General features: G+C 33.2%; 3 protein-coding genes and 1 long non-coding RNA gene across 4 annotated transcripts; 2 read left to right on the top strand and 2 right to left on the bottom strand.

Annotated features, from left to right (window-relative positions):
- Positions 1–1,274: 1,274 nt before the first annotated feature.
- Positions 1,275–15,254, top strand: LOC126743995 (radial spoke head 10 homolog B-like). Its single transcript, XM_050451297.1, has 11 exons — positions 1,275–1,692; positions 1,810–2,021; positions 2,073–2,241; positions 2,293–2,462; positions 3,380–3,521; positions 3,578–3,825; positions 3,962–4,227; positions 4,281–4,547; positions 14,252–14,520; positions 14,576–14,806; positions 14,860–15,254. The coding sequence occupies exons 1-11, from the start codon at positions 1,332–1,334 to the stop codon at positions 15,195–15,197; spliced, it is 2,673 nt and encodes an 890-aa protein (XP_050307254.1). The 5' UTR covers positions 1,275–1,331; the 3' UTR covers positions 15,198–15,254.
- On the bottom strand, positions 10,405–13,721 carry LOC126743996 (uncharacterized). The gene is made up of 5 exons (XR_007663036.1): positions 13,267–13,721; positions 11,545–12,262; positions 11,004–11,426; positions 10,723–10,944; positions 10,405–10,665 (listed from the first exon to the last, which is right to left on the bottom strand). It is a non-coding gene; the product is annotated as an uncharacterized LOC126743996 (long non-coding RNA).
- Positions 15,255–16,082: 828 nt separating the features above from the next.
- On the bottom strand, positions 16,083–17,024 carry LOC126743796 (E3 ubiquitin-protein ligase PPP1R11-like). The gene is made up of 3 exons (XM_050451019.1): positions 16,796–17,024; positions 16,611–16,725; positions 16,083–16,556 (listed from the first exon to the last, which is right to left on the bottom strand). Exons 1-3 carry the CDS (start codon positions 16,874–16,876, stop codon positions 16,357–16,359), a joined length of 396 nt encoding a protein of 131 aa, XP_050306976.1. The 5' UTR covers positions 16,877–17,024; the 3' UTR covers positions 16,083–16,356.
- Positions 17,025–17,752: 728 nt separating this feature from the next.
- Positions 17,753–19,447, top strand: LOC126743848 (uncharacterized). Its single transcript, XM_050451081.1, has 4 exons — positions 17,753–17,957; positions 18,011–18,171; positions 18,226–18,363; positions 19,080–19,447. Exons 1-4 carry the CDS (start codon positions 17,873–17,875, stop codon positions 19,371–19,373), a joined length of 678 nt encoding a protein of 225 aa, XP_050307038.1. The 5' UTR covers positions 17,753–17,872; the 3' UTR covers positions 19,374–19,447.
- The last annotated feature ends 5,774 nt before the right edge of the window (positions 19,448–25,221 follow it).

The raw sequence follows: 25,221 nt of genomic DNA, 5'->3' as shown, positions 1-25,221 counted from the left end.
GTACTAGAAACCATCTTGGTATAGATTACCATCATTTCCGTTTACGTCTTTTTTCAGTCCCAACTTTTTTTGGTCATAATTTTATTAAGTAATTTTCCAACTCTTTCTAGTAGCTCTATTTCAGAGATATCTATTGCATTATAGGGATTCATGTGATCAAATTCTATGCTGAGCAGTGTTACCAATCTTAAAAAATGGTAACTATTGATTAATAAGTGCTATTCAGGTAGTTCAGGTGCAATGATTATTCCGATCCAAAATTGCTTAACCATGTTTTCCGATTACTGTGATGTTACTTTTTGGTTAGACCGCCAAAGGGTAGCAACGATAATAGTGGCTCCGAGTTTTCAGAACATGGATGAACACAAAGGGGACATTAAGTGCTACTAGAAAAATTAACAACTAGTGGTTGGAAAGTTTTGATAGCAATCTAGAAACAAATAAATCTATAAAACCAGCTCAGAAACATATGAAGAAGAAAAACCAAATGTTGATGGAAATCAAAATAGCGATACAGATTTAAGAGATGAAATTATTGATCATCATCCGACGTTTTGAACTCAGGATAGAATGGAAGATCACAGATACGATGTATGTAACACGCCAACTGAAATGGCTTAATTTTTCACAAGGAATGTCAAGAATGCAGGCTCAAAGGCGCTGTGATGCATAAAAAGGTATATCAACCAAACCAAACCTAACACCACCAATCACATCTACATATCCAAGTTCCAAATCCAAATAATTTCCAATCGAACCTAAATCACCCCAATAGCTATAAAGAGTGCTTCAGAGGGTTGACACACTCTGAATAGTGTTCTGTGTTTGTTTTACAATTTATTCAATTACAGTCGACCCTGACAAACTGCACTAGGGCAACTATTGGTAAATTCATTGCAGATCCTCCTTGTTCTATAATTATTCAAGTGAGGTTGTAAAACGCTTTTGTTAAATCTAGAAAAAATTAATCGCAATGAATTGATAGTTCACGTTTGTGATCGATTAATTACATAGTAAAATTAACATTTCAAGATGATTCAAAGCATATTAGAGAGGTGAGATGCGGTAGAATTCCAAATAATGGACTGTTGACCCTATTTTTGGCATAAAAATGGCATAAAGATGGTTCACGTCGGTGATCGGTTTAAATACATAGTAAAATTACTAAATAATTTGAAAATCGCAATATCTGCAAAATTATTAACTGGATTCTAACAAGAGATCCACCCTAAGAACCTACTAACTTCCAGAACACACCTCAATAACCTCAAATCACTTTTGCAATCATAAAAATCAATCAGATTTTAACGTAGAGTATTACTTTTAAGAAAATGGACAAACTAAGTTCTAACAGTCCCGGCGCGCCTTACGAAAGACGAGCAAGCAAAATATCAAAACGTCCATCGAAGATTTCACGGTTGCACCGCGAGTCCAAGATTTTCGCCAAAATATCGTCAATCAAAGAGGAAGAGATTCCGAAGGAGATGGAAGCGAGTTGCGTCAACTATCGCGAAAAAATCACCAACATGTTCTTTGACTCATTTTACTCGCCGACAGTGATCGAGAAAGTATCGATTACAGCGGAGGAGCTCGAGGAATCACTGAGCTCTTTGGATACTGAACCGTCTTTGAGTGATAATATGTTGGACAGTTATACTTCTTTGGTGGATGAAAGATGCAGCATCACTTCGAGTAAGTAAGTTGACGTCTGTTTAATCTGTTGATGCAAATATTCAAAGAGATTCGATGAGTATTCCCTCAAAGGTTAAATATTCGTGAAACCGTGAATTATGTGGCATCATATTTTAGAGGAGCTTTCTCAAAAACAATCATCTAGAAGTAATCAGTCTAATCAATCTAGTCACTCAATGGAGGTAAACTCTAACATAAGCTGCTTATCGCAGTGCATGTGCTGTTGGAGAGTTACATTTCGTAATGGTAACATATACGAAGGGCAGCTGAATGATTTAATTATGCATGGGAAAGGTATTTATTACTGGACAGATGGAACATTATATAAGGTAAATAATGCATCGCACAGATTTATTTTCCATTAATAATCGCTCTCTTAGGGAGAGTTTAGAAACGGATATGCTCACGGGCAAGGCAGACTGGTTCTCCCTGACCTGACTACGTATGATGGAGAATTTCGCATGGGATTTTTTGATGGACATGGCAAACTGAATATTAAATCATCCCCAATATTGTTTAACGGACAATGGAAGCTTTCCCAAAGAACAGGTACTGGGAGAGATATGGAAATTGCAGTTTTCAAATGTAATTGTGTTTCAGGTAAAGGCTGGTGCTTTTACAATACGGACAACTGGTACGAAGGCGATTGGCTCAATAATCAGAAACATGGAAGCGGTTATAGATACTACCCGAATGGGGATAAATATCAGGGAAACTGGGAGAAAGATAAGATTTGTGGCCAAGGGTGTATGATGTGGCATAATAATGATGTAAGCGAAAGAAAAAATTAAACTGAGTAACTGAATTAAGATATATAGGAGTTCGTAGTAAAATACATAGGAGTTCGTAAAAACCTACCAGATAAGCAGGATGTTTCTTAAGAGATTTTCTTCTGAAAAATCTCTGGGAAATATATTGTTGCGTAATCATCTTAAAATTGCCTTCTTTACATCCGATAAGTATCATTCAAATATGTGCAATAAAATTTGGATAGTTTCCACATCCAACAAATGAGCAAAAGTAAAAAGAAGTAGGAGCTCGTAAAAAATAGAAAGAGGCTGCTAGAAACTAACAGGAACAAAAAAGATACATAAAAGTTCGTAGTAAAATATATAGCGGTTCATAATAAAAGAAGTGGTATATAGGGGATTTTCAGTTTTTTTTTCAATTCTCAAAACCTATAGAAAAAATACTGTTTTTTTTAATTATTTACTATATTGCATTAAATTCCTTTATTACGACACAAATTATTTAAAAAATTCCATTTTTCATACATAAATTGGCTTACTACATACGGCAACACTAGCTTCATCATGATGCTTTGATCTGAGATGGGGTTAATGCCGGAAAGTAGCAATACGTGTTCTTTCTCCGTTACAGTCGTAATCGTCTTATTTATTTTTTATTACGTAAATTGGCTCGCTACATACGACAACTATAAATTCGCAATGAATTAGAAATACACCAAAAAAATATTGAGTAAAAGTTAAAAAAAGTAGGAGTTCGTATTAAAGTAAGTAGAGGCATCTAGAAATTAACCAACACAATAATAGGGAGAACTAAAATTTATAGAGTTGCGTAATAAAAATCATAAACGTTCTTGGGAAATATAAAAAAGTGGTATACAGCCATATCCGAACTGTATCCAAGACCTCTTATGATTCATTCAACTCTTAACATATTTCAGTACTACACAGGTGAATGGAAGGATGGCTACCAATACGGATATGGTGAATACATCTGGAACGTCATTCCCCATGACAGTTTTATTTTTACTAACTACAATTGGTATAAGGGTACTTGGTCTAATGGCAAAAGATCAGGAATAGGTACGTATGACCCCCTTAAAATCACTCAGAAATTTAAAACAGGATTTTTAATTAAGGAATTATGAATTTCGGTCATGAGAGCGGTGCTAAACTGGCTGGATCCTGGTCTAATAACAAGAAGGACGGTCCTGGAATCATGGTGTGTGGAAACGGGATGTTATTGGAGAAAAACCCGTTGTTCACCGATGATAAGCCCTCTGTTTATATGAAGGAGAATTTTTCGAGATTTTCCGATGGAGACAATTTGAAAGAGAGCACCAGTAGTAGATATAATACTATTTCTCAACAACTTCTTTTAAAGAAGGTGAGTGTTGATATTAGACTTGTTTAATTAAAAAGAAAATACATACACTTGGAATTTTCTACTTAAAAGTCGTCTTAAGTCAGTCAGGATTTGGATAGTTTATCAGAAAGTTGAGATGTCCTATATGGTATTTTAGGAACCAATGAAAAATTTGGACCCAAAATCCTTAAGTAACATTACAAAAAGCGGCACCAACATAAATATGAAACAATACATCAAACTGTTGGACCAAAAATCCGTTAACGATTCGCCATTAAAGATCCCTATCCATAACGTGATACATGAGGTCGATATAAATTACTTTATCGAGGAGTTCATTCGCAAACCTTATACACACACCAGCAATAAAAAAACCCGTAACGATATGAGCATTATTGAAATTGAACGTATGGTTAAGATTATGTATGTGGTAATTAAATTTTAGTCATAAATGTTAATATTTTACATATTCTTAGGGCGGACGGACGAAACGATTCCTTTCTATCCCCTTCATGCATAAATTACTTACCGTCAAATATGGACTTTGAAATGCAAGAAGATCCGATTAAATCAGCAAGCGAACAGAGTCTACTGAACGTCAACGAAGTGAAGAATTTGATTATAAACTACTTACCGCAGTTAAGGAATATTTACAAGATGTACGCAACCATGTGCGCGAAACCCGATGAAGCTTTGAGGTGCGAACCTATATTGATCAGGATGTTTTTGTGGCAGCTCTATAGGTAAAAAAACATGTTTTTTTTTCAGAAATCCTTAAGGGGTATCTTTCTTTCTTTTCTTTTCATCTAATCGCTATGCTTCCAAAATTTAATATTGGCCTTTCCTAATTGTTTCTACTGTCTGACTACGTCATCTTTCCATCTCATCTGTGGCTTGCATCTCAATCTTTTACCTTCTTATAAGCGCCATTTTTCAATATCTGAATTTCACCGATTTTCTGTTATGCGTTCGTTATGGCCCGACCATTTTAGTGATGCTGCTATTTTTATAACGTTAACCGTATTGGTTTTCTTTCTTATCCACTCATTACGTTTTTTATACATATATGTTGACTTTTTTTTGGAAATAAGGATCTGACTGTAGCTCATCCCAGTCAAATGCAATCAAGCAATCATCATCTTTGTAACCAACTTTTTAAAAATAACAGTGCTTCCGCAACTCCGGAACCTCGTACGAAGTCTGACGAACAAAAAACTACCCATCACCCTCCTCCTAAATCTTCTCCGACAAGACCTGAGGTAAATTCGGGAACAATCTTAAATAGTGGAAAAACATACCAACAAATTAATAATAATCATACTCCCAAATCCCCCAACATTGCTGCTGCAAGAAAGAATTCATCTTCAAGTTCGGGAACTGGTGCTGAGAAGGGAAAAAAATAAACTATTTAAAAAATTTTTCCGAACGAACTTTCCTATTGTGATTTTAATGTATGGTATACCTAAGTTATTTAGTGCATAAGGCTTACTTTTTATTAGACTTTTTAAACGCTTTTGGTTCTTTATTTTTCGTAATTATTATGAAATATCAAAAGTTTTAATCTAAATTTATTCTGTGAGAAGAAGAAAGGATTGTTAGGTAGTCTTATAATGCATCAATTAAAAGTTGGTCACTTAAATGTGCGTTCTATTTCGACGGGCTTCAATGAATTACGAAATATGGACGGAAACTTGGCTAAATGGAAATGTTCTCACTGCAATGGTTTCTTTACACTGAAAAAATTTCTGCACGTAAAATCAACGATAAACGAACATCAATTTTTTGAACATTAATATTATGAATTGGTCCATAATACAACGATTCTTAATAATTGAATAACAACTGAGACCATTGGCACAACGATTTTAAAAACATTAGCCAACTATTCCAAAACATCAACTTTTAATGATTTTGCTAGTTAATATATACTTCGTTTTTCTTAAATTATCGACCTAGAACATTAAGTTACGTTTTTTGTCTTTAAAATAATGATCTTTGTCCATAAATCTAAGAGCAGCAAACATTAAAAGTTAATAATCTGCCGTCTATAATTCAACGATTAGCAGTAGTTGATTTGATGAAACAAAACATTAACTTGCCAAAAATTGATGTCCATCGATGACAAATTAACTACCACCATCGTTAATATTACGACCAACGGGCATCAATTTTTCTAAACGCCTTGAGCAACCATAATACAACTACCGCGGACATTGCTTCATATATCGGCAACGACTTCCACTGTTTCCCGCTTTATTTGGCTTTCCACTTGGATGACACGCTCCCCTTAGGACCTCAAGAAAAATGTACATAATAAGTGTCAATTAACTTGGGATTCGTGCACTTTAAAATATGTGTGTTATTGTCCCGTTAAAATTTTATCTTATGAAACCTAATACATTTGGTCAACTCAAATATTAAATCAACGCTAGTACCATAAAAATTATGGTGTTCATTTAAATTTCAATTAAAAACAAAGGTTTATTAAAATCCTGTTATGGTTTTTATTATACCCATTTCAACAATTGTAATCTCTGGCACATATATTTCACTTTTACAATATGCTTTAAAACCGCTAACCGCAACATATTGCAGTATAAAATAAGTTTTGTTATTTGAATGAAATTTTAAAAAGGGAAAATAGTAATTTAGAAGAGAGTGAAAGAAAAGCTCTACAGATAAATGTTTTAAATAACAACTCAACTGGAATGGACAGGGAAGAGGTATAGAAAAAATGGTATAAATTTGTCAAAATTTCTATTTACTGCAAACTAGTTTCGCAACATAAGGAATATAACAATAATTAATATAATATATTATACTATACTCCTTAGAGGAACGCTCTCCAGAACATGAGCAATATCTTCCTGCAGTCATAGTTTAAGGATATAAATTTAGGGCATTTTAAAGGCACCTTCGTTAATTTTTGAACTATGATTTTGATGTAATATGATTTGACCTGGCAGCGCTGATGCTTAAGTTCATGAAAAATCAAATGTCAAACGTTAACGTCGTCAACATCATTAACCTTCCGATACTAACGAGGACTTAAGTGACATAAATACTAACGTTGGACTCTCCGCATATCTTTTTTTTAGTGAAAAATTATCAAAAATCGTGTATAACTCTATTAGTCTTGGTGGAAATATATAAACACATCAAATATAAATATATTTACACATTTTGAAGGTAAATTATTGAAATCCAAAAGGCCAGAAAATCTTTAATAAAAAATAACAATTTTTAAATTGTAAGAATCACAGAATCGAAACATAAATCATTATCAAAAACAAAAACAGAACTTCTAACAAACTTTCAACATAAACAAAAGATGATTACATTTCAAAAAACAAAAATAAAACTATTAACCTAAACTCTGACTAAAATAATATCGTCAATCTTCGTCACTTTCACCAGCCATACAGTCACTACACATATAGTCGGCATGTTCCAAACAAATAGGTTTGTTACAGTATGCACAGCTAAATCTCGTTGGTCTATTTTTCTTTCTATCACAATAAAAGCAGCGTCGTTTTATGTTTGCGCTTTCTGGTTTGGGTAACTCTTCCTGCAGTGGTAAATGTAAAATTTCTCTAAGGCGAAGTCTAATGGAAGAAATCTAATGGTAGTCTACGTGGTATCCGATTATTAGTAGCTCTTCGTCGTCTGTGTCCGTCTAGTAACTGCATACCAAGATTCTCCAGTAATATTCTTCGAGGTGTATCATTTATATATTTTAAATTGCTCTTGAAAATAACGAAGGAGTTTATTCCAGCTATATTAAGTTGCATGAAAAATATAACCATTGGCCAGCGACGAGTAGCTCTGGCACAATCATAGGCCGCACACATCTTGTCCACTGTATCAACCCCACCTTTAGTTTGATTGTAATCAACTATTATTTGTGATTTTCCAGTTTCTTGGTCTATTTTGTCTTCATTATGGTGCATAGTTGACAACATAAGCACATTTTTATTTTTATTGGGAATATACAATACTATGGTTGCTTCGTCTTAAAATGCAAACATGCTTGTCTGGTTGGGTCGTTTAGCAGGTTTGACAAATTCAAGAGGAAGTTCTCTTTTATTTTTCCTAATAGTACCAAGATTCGTGAGTTTATGATTTGTTGAAAGAGCGTTAGCAACAGCCATGCTGGTAAAGAAATTAATGTTTCTGCTGCTTCCTGAGATGGGGTGACAAAGACGGGAAAGGAGGGAAACATTATCAGTTTGAACTTTATAAGGTCCAATCGGTTGTTGCCCAACATAAATTTCTATGTTCGCAGTGTAAAACAATTTTGCGTCCACTAAAGAATATATTTTGATACCATATCGGTTAGGTTTATTGGGCATACATACTCGAAACCTGCATCTCCCTCGGAATGCCACCAACATTTCATCCACTCTTGTGAGCTCGGAAACACAAAAATATTTAGACAAATTAGAATTGAATGAATCAAAGATCTCCCGGATCGGTGCTAATTTGTCATATTTTTAAACGAATATACTGCAACAAAAATCTAAATTTTTCCCGAGACATTGTCAAACGAAATATTTCCATGGATGTTCCATTTGTTCTAAATAAGTCGGAGGCATTTACCCGACGATTTTTTGACATCGAACATATATAAAGCAATCCTATAAGCGCTTTCAACTCAATGATGTCTGTGGGCCTTGCTGATCGGTTGTTTGGATTTCAATTGCACATTCCAATGTAGATATTTGTATTATCAACAATGACTTGCAACATTTCATTTGTGAAAAAAAGACTCCAGATCTCTGCGGCAAATTTTAACCCTTTTGCATTTCCCTTTACCCCAGGGAAAAACTTAATAATATTTAGGGCGCTTATCCGTACCTGAGAATTTCCTGGATGCTTTCTCCACTTGGTTTGGCCATCTTTTCCAATGTAATATGCAGCTTTTTCGTGCTCCACTTCTTTCATTATTTCATCTGGAAGATCCAAGATGTTGTTTGGGTCATTAATATCTTGCTCATCATCCGTGTTAGGATCTTGAGTCTCTTCATCATCATCCTGCAAACTCAAGTCGTCATCAAATAACTCCTCATCAGTCGCAACCTCATCGAAGAGTTGGCCAAGATATTGTTGTTCCCTTTCGTAATTCATATTAACCACTGTAATCGAATATTTAGGTTTATTAATTTGCAAAAAGCAGAAATTAATTAAAAATTGTTACCTTAAAAAATTAGCATAAACACTAACGTGCGGAGTGAGAGTCCGCATAAAAGCCTAACTCCAACACGAAGCACCCTACTCTGTTTACCACTTAACACTAAATTGGAGCCCCCAATCGCAACAGGTACTGAGCCGTACAGCCGCCTACTTGGAATTCTTCGGAAAATGCAGGCCAATTTTCGGCCATGCGGACTCGCAGTCCGCACGTTAGTACTGAAAGGTTAACTTTATTTAAAATGAAAAGGACACAACCATTATAAAAATGGCGGCCCCCAGACAGTGGTTATTTTTGGTCATAGTGGCCATTTGTATTAGCAGTCCACATATATTTATTAAGTTTGTGCATACTGACACTGAATGTCGAGAAGTAGTACTAACCGGAAGTGAAAATAGCTTTCTGATGTTTTTGAAGGTGGTAGACAATGGTACAGTGAAAACATCTTGTCGAACTTGCATTGTCTTATTTATTTAATGTAACACGACGTTTCGGTTGGTAAGTATCTCCAACCGTTGTCAAGTGTAAACTTCAGTTTACACTATAATGCACTTACACTATAGTGCAATAATATAAACTGAAGTTTACACTTGATAATGGTTGGACATATTTACCAACCGAAATGTCGTGTTACATTAAATAAATAAGACAATGCAAGTTCGACAAGATGTTTTAGCTTTCTGATGTCATAAAGGCGGGTAATTTAAAATTTGATTATGACGCCTAATTTGAATTTTGCTCTACTATACAGTGCGCTTAAAATTTGTGTGAAATAAGTGGTTCTTTCGTAAATTATAGTATTAAATAATCTATTCATAGTATTAAATATAGTACATATTAAAAAGTCCTCGACTTGTCGCTTTTTCCATTTGCGTACTATAATTTCTGCAGACCTATACAATTCCTATTACATACATAGATCTGGGTCTCAGAAATTAAATAAAAAATATTCACAAAACGTATTACTATATTATAAGAGATAATAGCAAAAAATAATGCCTTCAGCAAAAATATGTTTCTATTTTGTTTTTGTAAACAAAAAAAGTTTTTGTCCCTACGGTTTGAAATTTGTCAGGGTAACCAACATACGTATACTAGAGACTAGGTAGAAAATGGTTTAAATAGCTATAGCAGCTTAGACCATACCCGTCTGCTTAAACGTAACTCTAGAATAAGTTCAAAGGTAAGAATCTATAGTAAAAAGTCATTTTGCGCTTTTTATTGGCGATACTTAAATGTTAGAAATGTTCTGTTTTCAAAAGTTAGCGGTGTTTACACTATTAGTACAGGAAAACCCGATTCTTTTAAAAGTAAATATATTTATTTTATTATTGTATAGTATGCCAAATGAGAAACGTCCTTCCAAAAAAAAAAAACTATTTTTTTGCATCTCGAGCAAGGGGCTTTTTTTATGCTACCGTCGCACATAGGAACATTTCATCAATCTGGGCGGCCAAAATTATTTTTGGTTTGTAATCATGTTTCTAACATGATGACAATTAATACAGTCAATACTACCTACAGTAAACACTGCAAAATAATACTACAGTCAATACTAATTAAATACAGTCGACTGTAGCATTGATATGATGTCTTTTGAGAAAGGTTCTGACAACTTTCTTCTTCTCGGTCTCATTCCCGTCATTACAGGATCCGAGTTTAGAAGAAGTCTGTAAAAAAAGACGGTACATAACAGTTATTATTAGTACTAAATAAAGATAAGTCACCTGTTTAATATTTCCGCGTTACATTCTTGTCGAGAAAATTTTCTTGCGAAGTTTTGGCGATAGAGGCGTATGTATTTGTTCCTGGCTTCAGCAGCCTCCTCAGACAGTTGTCCGATTGGCAGCAAAGCATGTCTTATCACTCGAGGCCCATGGATAAGTATTTTGTGGAGCGTGGGGGTCATCGGATGCCAAGGATATAGTGGATATAAAGTTCTGCCGTTTCTGTAGCGAAAACCGAAAATTTTTTCGTATTCACCTCATGCTCACTCGACAAAACTTACAGAATAATTTTCAGGCGATAGATAAATGTCGCGTCTATACCAGTAATTTCTGCAGACAGTTCGTGGTATGCATAAAATCGTCTACTAGTATTGCCGTCATTCATGTTGTCGACATTTACCTTTGGGACATCTACACTGAGACCCATCATTGACTTAAATTCGCTTTGGATTGCGAGTTTCCTGAGTTTGACTTTTTCTTTTTCTTCATCGCTTCTGAGCTGCCACTTTTGTACTGGTAGTTTATAGGGCAAATGTAAAACAGCTTCAAAAAAATCGTATTCGGGCATGAAGAATAGTTAAACCAAACTCAAAAGTTTCCACATTAACTGTCCCCTTTTTTTGGATACAGTTAAAATCCTTTGAAGTTAAGCCACATATGAAGCACCTCATTGTAAATGATGCGCTTGTCATAGAGTTGCACACCTAAAATGTTTTTTTTTAATTAGTAGATAGAACTACAACAATAAAACCTAATAATCATGTTTCGGGTTCGATTCATAAAATAGTAATAAACATTTCCAATTTTTGTTTTTTTACTCACCTTTCCATCGACCGTGTTCAACATCATTGTATGCGATACCTCGCAAGCAATATTTTCTTTCATTTGAACTTTCGTTTTGTTCAAATTTTTTGAAGCATCTTTGATATATGATATTTCTTCTCTTGTCACATCTGCGGTTTCTTTTATAAATCTCAGCCTGATAGGGCGGCAATAACGAGGATATCCTCGTTATGGAGTGGGATTCTACCATGGTATTTTTCCATTTAAGGAACAAATAAGCCGTAAAGGGACAAGTGACGTCCGTGTCGGAGTCACATACAAATTTTTGTTTGAATTGCGCTTGTTGCGCTCCATCGCATCCCCATTTACATATGAATTCCAAGGCATTTCTTTCTTCTTCGTCAAGCGTTTTAACTACTTCGTAATCTGGATACAGTGTGATCCATAAAATTCTGAAGCTTAATGTCTGCTAAAGTTTCGGTGACAGTAATAGATTCTTTGTCGGGGTAACACTCTTTTTTGACTTCTTGGATCTTACTGCAGCATGGATACATAAATGGATTATCACTTCTTATGATTTCGTACTGCCTCTTTGATAAGTCTGCTTCGATGAATATTGATAACGCTTGTTGCGGTGTTAGTTGTACCTTCTCTTTGGATTTACTTGCATTGAACGCTTTTTTATAGGCAGTGGCTCGTTTGGGTGTAGAAGTGATTTCTTTCAGCACGAGAGAAGCATCACGTTTCCCTTCATTAGCTAGAAAAGAAAAGCAACAAAACGGATAATAATTGGGTTTAAAAACCTATGTAAAGTCCAGTGCAACGATAGATTAGAATGGTCACCCGTCAAAACACCAGCATTTTACTTCTCAAACAATGTAAATAGAAGGTGGATGACATTGTTTGGCAAGTGGAATGCTGGTGTTTTGACGGGTGACCATTCTAATATATCGTTGCATTGGACTTTATTTACCATCCACTTATATCGTTAATATGTGTTATTAATCAAGGTATTCTGCGATATTGACAAATATGTCAAAAACAAAGTTAGTTGTCATAATCCCGTGATTATAAATATTTCAATCCGAAAATACAATTTTGAAAATGGCTGCAAATGATAATTGCCGATACGTTATATCTGAAAGGAGCAGCACCGAACAGCACATGTTGAATATATTTGTCAAGTCACGATACTTTAATTGCATTTATTTACGAAATGCAGGATCAGAAGGTGCCAATGCTAGAGTGGGACCAAAGTAGGTTGCAGCAGGAAATTTTAAGTGTCCTACAAAGAAAAACCTGGTCTGCATATATTGGGTTACCGAACAACACCGAACAGCAGATGATGATAACATTTGACAGGCATTTCAGACCCGCTTTGAGGAAAATGAATCGCAGTTCATTAATGACGTTTATTTACGGCATGCAGGATCAGGAGGTGCCAATGCCAGAGCTGGACCGAAGCAGGTTGCGGCAGGAGATTTTAAGTTTCCTTCAAAGAATAACTAGGTCTGCAGACGATGCGCTAAATTAAACTTTTATAAATTAAGAATAGGAACCTAATTCTTTTTTTATTTTTTAAGTGTGTATTTTTTTAAAATTTGAACGGTACTTTCTTTAAGTTGGTTAATATTATGATCTTTATATTTTTTAGATGATAAATTTGATTAGCAAAAAAAACATTAAATGATAAATTTGCTGCCATTTCCGGCCTTTAGCATTGAATCGTCTAAAAGTAATTTATTTTGTTTACTCACTTACCTAATTTTACTTGAGTTGCAAAAGTAAGTTCTTCCAGGTCATTGTCTCTTCTCAAAGTTTCCGTTTCTCTTCTCTTGGTTCTTTCACTCGAATCATAGAATTTTGTTTTTGGACGGCCAACTCTTTGAGAGGACGAGCTCAGAGGTTTAGGAAGTGAAATGATTCCATTCAGCCATCCTTTGTTATACTTTTCGAATTTATCCCATATAGTATGTGACTTTTTCCATTTTGATACTACAATTTCAGACTTCAGCCGACGAATTTTTCGTTTTACTTTTATTTCATCCTCATCAGAAAATGGTCCAAAGTTAAGGACGTATGCTTCCAGATTTTTGTTATATTAACACCTTCTGACTCCCTGAAAAATGTAAATAGCATCCTATGTAGGCTATTCAAAAAATTAATATTAATGCCCGGCACTTTGACTTAATCATTTTTGATATATATTTTTTTAAATGTTTATTACTAAAAGGTTATCATCTTAAAAATGGAATACCAAAGAGAGTATACAATAAATGTAAAAAAATAAAAATGCAGTTTGTAAGTACTTACCTGTTTTATTAGACTCCATAACTTTTCTTTTCTTAAAATAATCTAAGTACGACACAATTGAAATTAAAAATTATTAAATTTATTTCATTCTAAACACTTTGATATAGACTTCACAAACTATTAACCTTAAAGTGACAATTAAGAGCATTGACAAGGCATAAACAATAAATTGATGCACTATAGTCTTGGATACCTAAAAACATGTATCAAATCTTTTCCGGCCCGATTTCGGAAAACGGACTTTTGACCGCCCAGATTGATGAAATACTCCTATGTGCGTCGACGACCGTAGAGATTTTTAATTTTTCTTATTAGAATCAATAAAAGCAGCTTTTTCAGGCGCCATCTCTGTCTGAACATCTTTACTTGTCTATAATAAATAATAAGCTTCTGGAAATCTGGAATTACTACAGGTTTTTGTTTTTTTTTCCAGAGATATTGGTGTTACAGATAAGGGTGGCGTATCAATAATAGAAATAGACGAAGTCTTATACGATAACCCAACAAGTTGTCTGGAAACCATCCATTGTCCTTGGGAGCCGATTTACTTTTGGCAATTCGTGCAGTCCCTCGTCGGAATCGCTTGTATCATGTATAACGCGGAAAACCACATGTACTACACCCCTTCTACTGGCTTTATGTATTACATGTTCAAGAACTTCTTAGACCATCAGCTTCTACCGAATGCCGGAATATACCAAGGTAATGGCATTTTTTTTGCAGCTAAACTTTAAGGGTATAAGTCATAAAATTTCAGGTAATTGCTTGAGAAGCCTCAAAGATTTGGCACCAGTGGATGCCATGTATAAGCTATACAAGGACATTGGAGAACCACATACCATAGAAAAATTCATAAAGAGCACTTCTCTGAAGCAGGAACAAACTATTCCGTGTTACAAGTTGATCCATAATGAAAACCATTATGAGCCTATCGATCCTAAGGGTTACAACGTGACCATTTTAAACAATGAACCTTCCTACTACGCCGGTATGGTTAATAACTGAAATAAATCAACTTTACCAAAAATTTCTTGGTTCTAGAACCTCTCCAAACAAGAACATTGAACGAACGTTCTCAAACGCATTATCAAGGTCTCTACATTTTTTCCAAGTTGGGACGGAAAAAGATAATCCAATGCCTGGCCAAGATTTGCCCTCAAGTTATGTCCGGTTCGATAAAGACATGCCAGTGGCAATATAGGCTCTCTTTTATCGAGTTTTATGAAGCTGTTTTGCTTTTAACGTTCGAAAAAGTCGAGTTTGATAGACTGAGCATGCTAGAGGATTTAATAAGGAGCCCCTCGATTACGGAAAAGGCTTCTCGCGAAGGTTCCCGAATGTCAACGCATTCGACAAAAAGGAAAAAGTCTAGGAAATAGATTTGCTTAGAATATATGTAATTCTGTTGTAAATTAAAAAAACTAGTAAGATTTTTAGTAAGGTTTGTAATTTCAAGACATTTGTTTATAAGTTATTGGTCGCAAAAGTGACTTCTTAAAGACATCTTTTTTATATCTTTGACATGTCAGGCCAAGTACATTTTTATGAATATCAGTATGATGTACAATTACAAACTCTCTAAAATGACCTCTGAAGCCTGGAAAATTATTTAACATCTTTGGAAAACTTTCTTATCATGAGATTTTTCAATCAGTAGCCAGTTATTCCAAACTGACTTGGAGGTACTCTTGTCATAAGCTCGCATATTCCTTACGATCTCCACAGATCATGGGTCAAGGCACACGTATTTAATTATTGTACTCTTATTTTTTTGTTAAATTGTTGTGTTGCAAAATTTTAATAACAGAACAATGTTTGCAAAAATATAATAGATCGGTTTTTGCAAACTTTATCAACAAGTTTTATAGCATAGGGAGTAAAGTGACAAAAACCAGAACACAGTCAGAAATAGTCTTTCAAACAATTGTAATTTTGTTCAGTATAACAAATGTGACACTAAAATGAATCGAAATTTTAAATGCTGTAAAAATAATTTAGACTTTTCCCACTATTTGTTTTTGTTTTTAATCACTCCTTCGTCCGAGCTGTTTGGAGAGATTTTCGTATGTCGTAAGAATTCATGGATATAAAAATTTACTGTTATATGAAGGTGAATTAAATTTAAGTATAATATACTCCGATAAAGTCCAAACATGTTTGTTCATTATTGCATCTATACCTCAAAAATAGTGCTTTAGAAATGAAATGAATTTAAATTTAAATAAATGCAATGTTAGGGTTTGGGGGGTACTAAAACACAAATATAATATTAATTTATCCAGGGGTGTTGACCCCAATTAATTTATTAAAAGCTTTTTTTTAATTTTATGATCGAAACTATGTCATAACATTAACAACAAATTAATTTAATGTTAAATAAACACAAGTACACATAATTTCATTATATTATATACCTTATAATAGTAAATTAGACTGACACTGAACAAATTATTGTGACAGCATTTTATATCACAGAGAAATAACTGCTTTAATCTTCTCAATTTAATTACCTTAGAAATTAAGTATGCAAAATAAACCTTACTCGATTAACCCTTTGGCGGGCTCTCCTGGACTGGAACCATTAGGAGGATCCACACTATTTTCACTCTTTTGAGCCTGATGATCCATATGCCTCTTTTTTTTCTCTACATGCCCCTGACAATGTTCGCACTCATCATCAGACGAGTCTGACGAAGAGCTTTCTCCAAACTTACGAGGTTTGTTGAAGATACAACAACCTAAACCCGAGTTTTTTTTGAAGTGATTTTTAAAATAAACTATTGCATACGTACATTTTGATTTTTTTTTGCCTAAATGTTCGTTATCCACTGTTTCCGTGCTCCACTGGACCTTTCGGTCTGTTCGGGGCTTTTTGAGTTTCACTGTTAACCTTGGAACAGCATGATCCTAAAAAATGTTTAGATTTTTAAAAGATTTGAATTTATGTTTCTGGGGCCCTTATAAATTGTCTTTATACCTGTTCGTCTACGGTTTCGGTCAGGGTCACTGTGGAAGTCGAGGGTTCTGGATGCTGGGGCGACGGCACAGATTCTGACATTTTGATTTTCTGTATGGAAATGCTTAAAGTTTGTGTCGTGATTTACGTAAAATTTAAATTTGCGTTTATAGTAGAATTTTCTCGACTCGACCTAAATTAGGTTTTTTTTAAGAAAATCAACTGTAATCTGAGAGAAGATAAACAAAACTTTGACGTTTCTTTATCTGTCATTTGACACCTGCCACAGATGACAAGGCATAAAGGAGAAACTAGAGGACCAAATATTACCGCTGTTGCTAAATTGTATGATTATGTCTTCCATAAAAATTAAAGTTTACATTTGCCCAATTAAAATATATAATCTGATTTACTATTATTGGTAGGTGTACTAAAAATTTGAAAAGAAAAATTGGTGATTGAGCAATTTACGACCCAACGATTTTTAAATTTCTTTTTAGGAAGCTTACCTTAAATCTATTATGAAGTAATGGAGGGTTTATATATATATAGAAATATTTCATGGTTATAAGTAATTTTGCGTTTAAATGTTGCTAGTAGTATAGTGGGTTGGTAATACTTTTACAATGGAGTTATTTATCATTAATTTGTTTATAATTGCCGACTAAACTTTATAGACTTTTGTCAGATATTGCAACACGGTCGCATATCCTTGTCAAAAAGTGACATATCGGAGAGTTTTCGCATAGCAATGTTTCGAAAATGACGTCATTTAGTAAGAAGTTTTTTTCATTTTATAGTTCAAAACATATTTCATCAATTTTTTTTTTGTTTTATAATCTTCTATAGACCATGTACTTTCTACTAAACAAACAATTTGTTTTGGATAATCGTTGGGTCTTAAATTGCTCAAACACCAGTAAAGTTTAACCTTAACTTTAGCCTAATCAAACGTCAAAATCAGCTGTGTGTCAATCAAGTCAAACGTCATGTTGCTTGTCAATTTTGTTTTTGTTTACAAATTTTAAATTTAAAATTCGTTTTTTCATGTAAATTTTATTTAGATAAAGTTTACTCGTTTCTTATAAAAAAATAAATATGAACGGCAAATTAGAGCAACTAAAAAGGGAACTAACCGAAATGTTTTATTACGGTTGTACTTCTACACAGGTTTACACTGATTGTAAGTTGTCCTAAATACTCGATATCTTTCTAATGCATCCAAAAACTTTCTAGATGTCGAGTACATAGACCTTAAAATAAAATGCATAATGGTCCAAATAGCCGAAGTATACGAGGAACATGCCCATATGGACAAAGATCAAGTAAATGAATTATTAGGGAAACAATATCAAGAACTGTGGCTCGAACTTGCCGAGCATCTGAAGAAATTTAACGTTGGTAATTACCATATTAAACAAATTACGTTATAGAAATGTCAATTTTTGCAGGAGGAGATTCAAGATATTTTTGAGATACCAAAAGATTGTGTCGATGTGGCAAATATGGTACCCGAGGACTGCTTTCAACCTAAGGCAGTGGAAAAGTTGGAGAAAGAAATTGAGGAATTGCAACAGAGGTTTAATCAGGTATTCATTTTAATTTAATACAATTGACTTAATAATTTTTGGCCTTAGGACATAGGTAAGTCAATTAAACTAAAACCACAGATGTTGAAACCCAGGCTTTCTGAATTCCCACTGACAAAGTTTCCTAGTTTACTGTTTTATTACCAGCAAGATATATTTTACTTTTTAGTCAGAGGACTATAAAGGACAATACTATATAACATTTTATATGTTCTGCTATAAAAGTGTAATCTTTAATATAAAAATGCATGTTTCTGTAATATTTCTACATTATATGAAAAGCATCCATGTTTACAGTATTGCTTGGATTAAATTCTGCTTTAATACATGTCCCTACATATTATTTTCCATTGGGACTTAATGAATTAGGTTTGGTGTTATCTGCACTAGGTTTTAACAGTCTTTAAAGAAGGCTTTCCTGTTTTTTTCACTTAAAACCAGAACTTTCCTAGCAACTTATCCTGAAGCTTTATCATGTCAAATTTTTTATTAAATTGGGGAAATAACTCACTTGGATTTGTTAAGGAATTTTAATAAGGAAGTTCTTATGTTAGTAGAAGCTCTTATTTCATTTAAAGTTTGATATACATTGTTGCATTGACTTTTTTCAAACAAAATCACATAAGGATTTGTTGAGGAATGCTGTTTTATTGAACGAAAACTAAAGCTGTATTTTATATAATACAGTAAATTAATCCTTGTTTTGTATTTTCCAGGAAAAATTTTATCTGGAGTCACTGAAACAAAAACAGGAAATCATAGAGAGGGTTTCCCAGCAGCTGAGCGAGGAGAAAATAAACCGAGCGAAAGCAATACAAAAAACCGCCAAAAGAGATGCTGATTTACTAAAAGAACTTAACCAGAAGAAACAGGAGGAAATCAACAAATTACTGGAGAACTCTGGAAGAGGTTACAATATTAAAGCAATGATCTCTCGGAATGTTAACGAGGAAAACACAGAGAAAGTAATAGAGAAAATTATGAAGCAGGTTCTTGTTAATACCAAATAATTATTTTTGTCTTAGTTAGATGGACATATTTAAATATATATTAATATAATTTCTAGGCAGGATTAAAAATAGAAGTTTCATTTCAATACCAAGCTGATGTGTTTTAAAATAAAGTTGAGAATGCTTCATAATTGAAAAACCAAGAAATTAAAGCCTGTGAAAATTAGAAGACAGTTTCTTCTCAAAAACTATTAGACACATGTTTGAGTGTTTTTTCAAACATTTTTAAAATTCAAGAAATCACTCTCGGAAGTTCCTCTAAAATAAATTTAAGTTTCTACAGAGAAATGCACATAAATTAAAAGCCTCAAAAGATAGAGATATAAATTTTGGAACACGGCTTCTTATAAAATCATAAGATATCAGATTTAAAGTTTTTTGGTAAATGGCTTCTTGCATTTTAAATTTTATGATAAAATTTAAAATTCAAGAGATCAGCTTTGGAAAAAAAAAAATAATCTCGGGAAATTTGACCCAAAGTGATAAAATCCCTAAATTTGATATAAATATTTATATGATTTTCAAAAAAATATCAAAAAATGGTAGGGAATGCCTGGAAGAGATAAGGAAATACATCAAAAACCCTATTTTTTTTTATGAGAAAGTATTGTAAATATTTGGATAATATAAGATAATAATAATAATAAGAAAGGTGTCACAGTTAAATTGCTTAATGATGTGTTTCACTTTATTGGAGTCAAAAGATAAAAAATTCCCGTACTAAAATAAAAAATTGAGTGCTGGAATAATACAAAAAATATGTCAAATGCCTGGAAGACGTAGATGAGGGAATAAAATATTTAAAAAAAAATAAATGCCTGGAATAAAATAAAAAAATTAAAATTAAATTTTAAACATCTGGATATCATAGGAGACTAAAGAATATTAAACTTTTCGAAATTTTGTAAATGTCCGACCTACATGAGCAATGTCATGAAATGCCTGAAAGGTACGGAAAAAATTAATTATAAAACTTGATGATTCCAAAAGCCTGGAAAACTAGTTGTAATCTCTGGAATACATAGAAAAGATTATCACATGCCTGGAATAAAATAACCATTTTTTTTGTTCAATTTTGAATTAATAAACTTTTAAATATCAATTAAAATGAATCTACAAAATTATTTTTATTACCATTGAAAAAAATAATTTTTCAACGGCTTGCAAGGGTTAAAAATTCGTTCCCAACTGCCTGAAATTTAAAAAAGATCATCTTTCAACTGCCTGGAATGAAAAAAAATCTTTAGCTGTAAAATTAAGCCACCTTCAGTCCTTTTCCAGAAAGTCGTCTGTTTCAGCCATTATACAACCATTTTAATGATATTTCAATGTCTTTTAGGCATATTCCATATTCTAAAAGAGCAAAAAAAAAACGCGAAGTCATAAGCAGTTAGATTTTTTTCAATTTTTCAGCATATTAAAGTCATTTTATCAGGCTTTTGCAGGGTCAATTTTGCCAGGCATTTTAGGTCATTCATAAATAAGTTTTATATTATTTTTGTCAAATAAATAATTTTTTAGTCTTAGTTATAACTCTCTATTTCTCTTAAGTGCCTCAAAGAATTATTGACTAATTCCAGGCAGTTAATGCAGTCATTGTTTCTTAGCCTTCTCTAAGATTTCTAGGGGACAGAACGGAGAAAAGTCTCTTATGCCTCTCAGTGTTAACATTATCTTTCTTTTAAGTGCCTGGAATACATTATTTAGTGTATATGGTCTTCTTTTAAGGCTGCCTAAGTGATTTTTGCTTTTCAAAGACTTTCAGTAGTTTTCCAGGCAGGTTCTTTTAGTCTTCAGCCATTTCAATAAGCAGGTGAATTAATTTTGCATTTCCCAATACTCAAGATCTTTTGATTCAATTGTATAAAGCTCTTTCACTTACTCTTATTTATTTCCAGTCACTCTAAACTGTTCTGGAAAAGGCAAACTATTCAAATCATTATTCTTCCAAGGGCCTTAAAATCACTTAAAGCCTTGGATAACGCACTTCTTGGAAAATATGAAGTATTTTCAGTTCGACTAAAGTATACAATATAACCCATACATTTATTGGAAATTCACAATCAATGCATAAGAAATGACTAAGAGCTTGAAAAACAGTGATTCCAAAAGCTTGGAAAATGAGTTCTAGTCCCTGAAATACATAGTAAAGAATATCGCATGCCTCGAATAAAATGGTACAAGAACGTTTAACAAACCTTTAAATATCAAATAAAATGAATATGACAAATTATTTGTCAATTGTTGGCAGTTAAAAAAAAAACTGAATGACCCATAAAATTACTGCAAGAATTTGAAAATCAGTGGAGGCCAATTCAAAATGTACACCAATAACCTGGAAAAAATATTTGAATTTCTTGGAGTGTTTGAAAAAGGATATCAAATACTTGGAATAAAATGAGCAATTTTTTTACAAGTGCTCGAAGGATACAAGAAAATTATGTCAAATGTCTGGAAGAAATACAAAAACGACCGAAAATATTAAAAGAAATTTAGAGTCAAAAACACAAATCGTGCCAAAAGTATTGAAAACTAGTAGTAGAAAAATAACGACATTTTTCAATTGATAAAACAGGAAACCAGAGCAAGAAACTTATTATTACATCTTGATTGTATGGTTTTCCTTGTAACCAGTGAAGGAGAAACGTGCCGGACTAAATCTGATAAGAAACGTCCAGTTTCAAGTGCTGAAAATCCCAGTTTGGATATCTCCAGAGATATAATAGCTTAGTCCAGGCTATTATAGAGGTTGATGCTGAGAGATTTCCAAATATGTTCGCTTTAATGGACAATAAAAGCCAAAACAAATTCAAATCATAATAAAATTTGTACTTAAATCTATAAATTAGATTTATTTTCCGACCTACTGTTTAATAATTTGAATGCAAACTGTGTGTGTTCACCAAAACATCAAGAAAATTATTTCATCTGAATAAATATGATTAAAAAAGCAAACTTTAATAGGTCATATCACAGTTTGAACTAACTCAATTTTGCGTTAATTGAAACGAATATTTTCTTGATATTCTCCAAGTGATTGTATATTTAAATAAATCGTATCAAGGAAAAACATATAAATATTTATATCAAATTTAGGGATTTTATCACTTTGGGTCAAATTTCCCGAGATTAATTTTTTTTTCCAAAGCTGATCTCTTGAATTTTAAATTTTATGATAAAATCAAAAAAATTATCAGATTTTTATTTCATATTTTTCAGGCAGTTGAAGTACATTTTTTCTCTAAAAACGACATTTTTCTTCAAACTTTCTTCTCTTCAAACTTTTCATTTTTCTATCAATTATTGAGTCAGAAAAACAGGAATAAATGGAAATGAATTAATAGCTGTACATGAAATGCCGGTTCGAAGGACCAAAAGCGAACTCCAGCGTTTTAAAATAATTTACTTTATTACAACTGAAAGAAATTTTATTTTATATTCTTTATAGTGATGGGAAATCCTGGATGGGAATTTTTATTGCCTGGAAAAATGTTTCCAGAGTTTTCTTTATTGTTTGTCTAGTTGCATTAATTTTATTGGAGATTTAGTAATTTCTTTGACAAATTTTTCATATCGAGAATTTAAAAAAAAACGTTAATTTTATTCCAGGTATATAATGTAATTTGCTGTATATTCCAATGATCTCCTTCAAGCTTTATGATTTATTTTTTATGCATTCCGAATCTTCCAGGCATTTGTTGACATTTTTTATTTCGATTATGCCTTACACTCTTAAAATATTTTAGCATTTTGTACATAATTTCACTCGACGGGTAAGTGGGTTCCTTTTGAAATATTTAATGCATAAAATCCCCCTAAAACCTCACAGAATGTACGAGTAAACGTTACTAAAGAATGGCTCCACCATTAATTCCCAAAAAACAAAAACTCAAGTGTTGTTTATTCCGCTAACTATACAGCCCTTTTTAGCGAATTTAATTCCTACCTAGAAAATTCCGGTGTTTTCCCAAATACCAGGTACACACACAGACACATAAATCCCGTACAATGCAAAATAAGACTAATCTCCGCAACAAAATTCAGAAAATACCATACTAGAGTCGTTTTGTTGAAAGCGGAACAATTGAATGCGTACAAGAGACTTTAAATTCACATTTAAACATACTCGACTGGATTGTTGTATTCAAAAAGCTCCGGTTTCCGGTTTTATATTTTCCGGGGGAAAGGGATTTTAGTTCAAAACGTTTATCGTCATTACCGGGGGAGGATATTTGCGTAAGTGGCCACTCCCCAACTAAATGAAAATGCCCGTCAAATAGTTTAAACGAACAATAAAATTTTGCACATTTTAATGCTTCTTTTTTGAGTATCAATACACGTTGCACCATTAGTTTTGTCAAGATAACATAGCACTCCAGTTATTTATTCTTAGTACGTGCTCCTAGATATTTCATAGAAAAAACTCCTTCTTTTATACTTCAATAACTAGAGGAACCTCGCCCTATAAAGCATGAAAATAATTAAAGGTTCCTAGAACATGGGGGCTAATTTCCATTTTAGGGTGGCTAAAAAATAAATATTTCTCAACTTCCTGGCATGCAAATTTAAAGCTAAATATACCACCGGACTTTTTGACCACATGCAGGTACAATAATTCTTCCAAGTACAAACTACCTGTTTCCGAAAAGAATTCGAGCCCCCTTCGCTGCGTTGAATTATGACGGCATTAATCTTGTCCGCGAGGGAGGAACACCGTGTAAAGCAAAGATTTGAGCCGAAAAAAAAAACTACCCTTAATAATTCAGGACAAGGGGGGTGCCTACTTAAAAATTAATAAAAAAAATAATACTTTTACGGTTTCATATTTTCGAACGTCTGCTGCATGTCAGACAGGAGGAGGAATCAGCTTAGGAGCAGCTGTCGCGTTCACATCCATACTAAAATTCCGGATGAATACGTCGGTTTGTAATCCTGTTTGGAATACTGGAACGCCCCTTTGGTTTGAGAGTCCAAATCCCTCTTTTGCTACAATTTCATATTTTTGTTCCCGGCCCTCTTGTGTTTGAATCCACTATATGTTCCATGTCTATTGAGTGTGGCAGAAGAGTAAATGAATGAAATGGAAGGTTTTGTAAGCAATCAGCTTAATAATTCTCCTTGTAAGGTGTAAGGAATAATATTTATAGGGGGTTTAATAGAATGGAATATATGGGCGTGCTTAAATCAACTAAAAATAAATAGGGGTTCGTAGCAAAATATATAGGGGCACGTCATGCTTAATGTAGTCAAAAAACTGCATTCTGATTGGGAAATTTTTAATAAAGTTGAAGGTATTTATTAGTACTATTAGTTTTTGGTAAAATAAATGAACTGTTCCAGGCAGTTGAGACCTTATTTATTATCACAAAAATGTCGCTTTTAAAGAAAAATGTACTGCAACTGTCTAGAAAGTATAAAACAGTACTGGAGGCACCTGAATTGCCTAAAAGAGCATTATTTTGCAATTTATTTTGTGACTAAATAAACACATTTTTCCAGGCAATTCAAGCCTTATTTTTAGAACAGTTGCTGGAAGTAACTTCAAATACCTAGAAGAGATTTTAATTTTGTTTAAGTACAATTTTTTGATACAACTAATGAAGTTTTCCAGGCAGTTGAGATCTTATTAATTTTTCGGATTATAATCATAAGAATGTCGTTTTTAGAGGAAAAAATGTATTTCAACTGCCTAGAAAATATAAAAGAACTGGAAGCCCCTAAATTGCCTGGCAGACAAATTAATTTTATTCGCCTAGACATAGCTTTAATTGTATTTATGTCGTGAAATAAATTAATTTTTCCAGACAGTTGTAAATGGTAGAACTGATAGAACTTTAAAAAATAAAAG

Source organism: Anthonomus grandis, chromosome 13, assembly GCF_022605725.1.
Source record: "Anthonomus grandis grandis chromosome 13, icAntGran1.3, whole genome shotgun sequence".
Lineage (NCBI taxonomy): Eukaryota > Metazoa > Arthropoda > Insecta > Coleoptera > Curculionidae > Anthonomus > Anthonomus grandis.
Note: the sequence above shows the minus strand (reverse complement) of the source record. Positions and strands in the feature narration are given on the sequence as shown.

Excerpts from the sequence above, each read along its gene's own strand:
- LOC126743995 (XM_050451297.1), top strand. The coding sequence starts at position 1,332 with ATGGACAAACTAAGTTCTAACAGTCCCGGCGCGCCTTACGAAAGACGA. Across the intron at positions 2,022-2,072 it reads CAGATGGAACATTATATAAG|GGAGAGTTTAGAAACGGATA; the intron begins GTAAATAATGCA and ends TCGCTCTCTTAG. Across the intron at positions 14,521-14,575 it reads GAATGCCGGAATATACCAAG|GTAATTGCTTGAGAAGCCTC; the intron begins GTAATGGCATTT and ends ATAAAATTTCAG.
- LOC126743796 (XM_050451019.1), bottom strand. The coding sequence starts at position 16,876 with ATGTCAGAATCTGTGCCGTCGCCCCAGCATCCAGAACCCTCGACTTCC. Across the intron at positions 16,726-16,795 it reads CCGAAACCGTAGACGAACAG|GATCATGCTGTTCCAAGGTT; the intron begins GTATAAAGACAA and ends AACATTTTTTAG. Across the intron at positions 16,557-16,610 it reads AGGCAAAAAAAAATCAAAAT|GTTGTTGTATCTTCAACAAA; the intron begins GTACGTATGCAA and ends ACTCGGGTTTAG.
- LOC126743848 (XM_050451081.1), top strand. The coding sequence starts at position 17,873 with ATGAACGGCAAATTAGAGCAACTAAAAAGGGAACTAACCGAAATGTTT. Across the intron at positions 18,172-18,225 it reads AGCATCTGAAGAAATTTAAC|GAGGAGATTCAAGATATTTT; the intron begins GTTGGTAATTAC and ends CAATTTTTGCAG. Across the intron at positions 18,364-19,079 it reads TGCAACAGAGGTTTAATCAG|GAAAAATTTTATCTGGAGTC; the intron begins GTATTCATTTTA and ends TGTATTTTCCAG.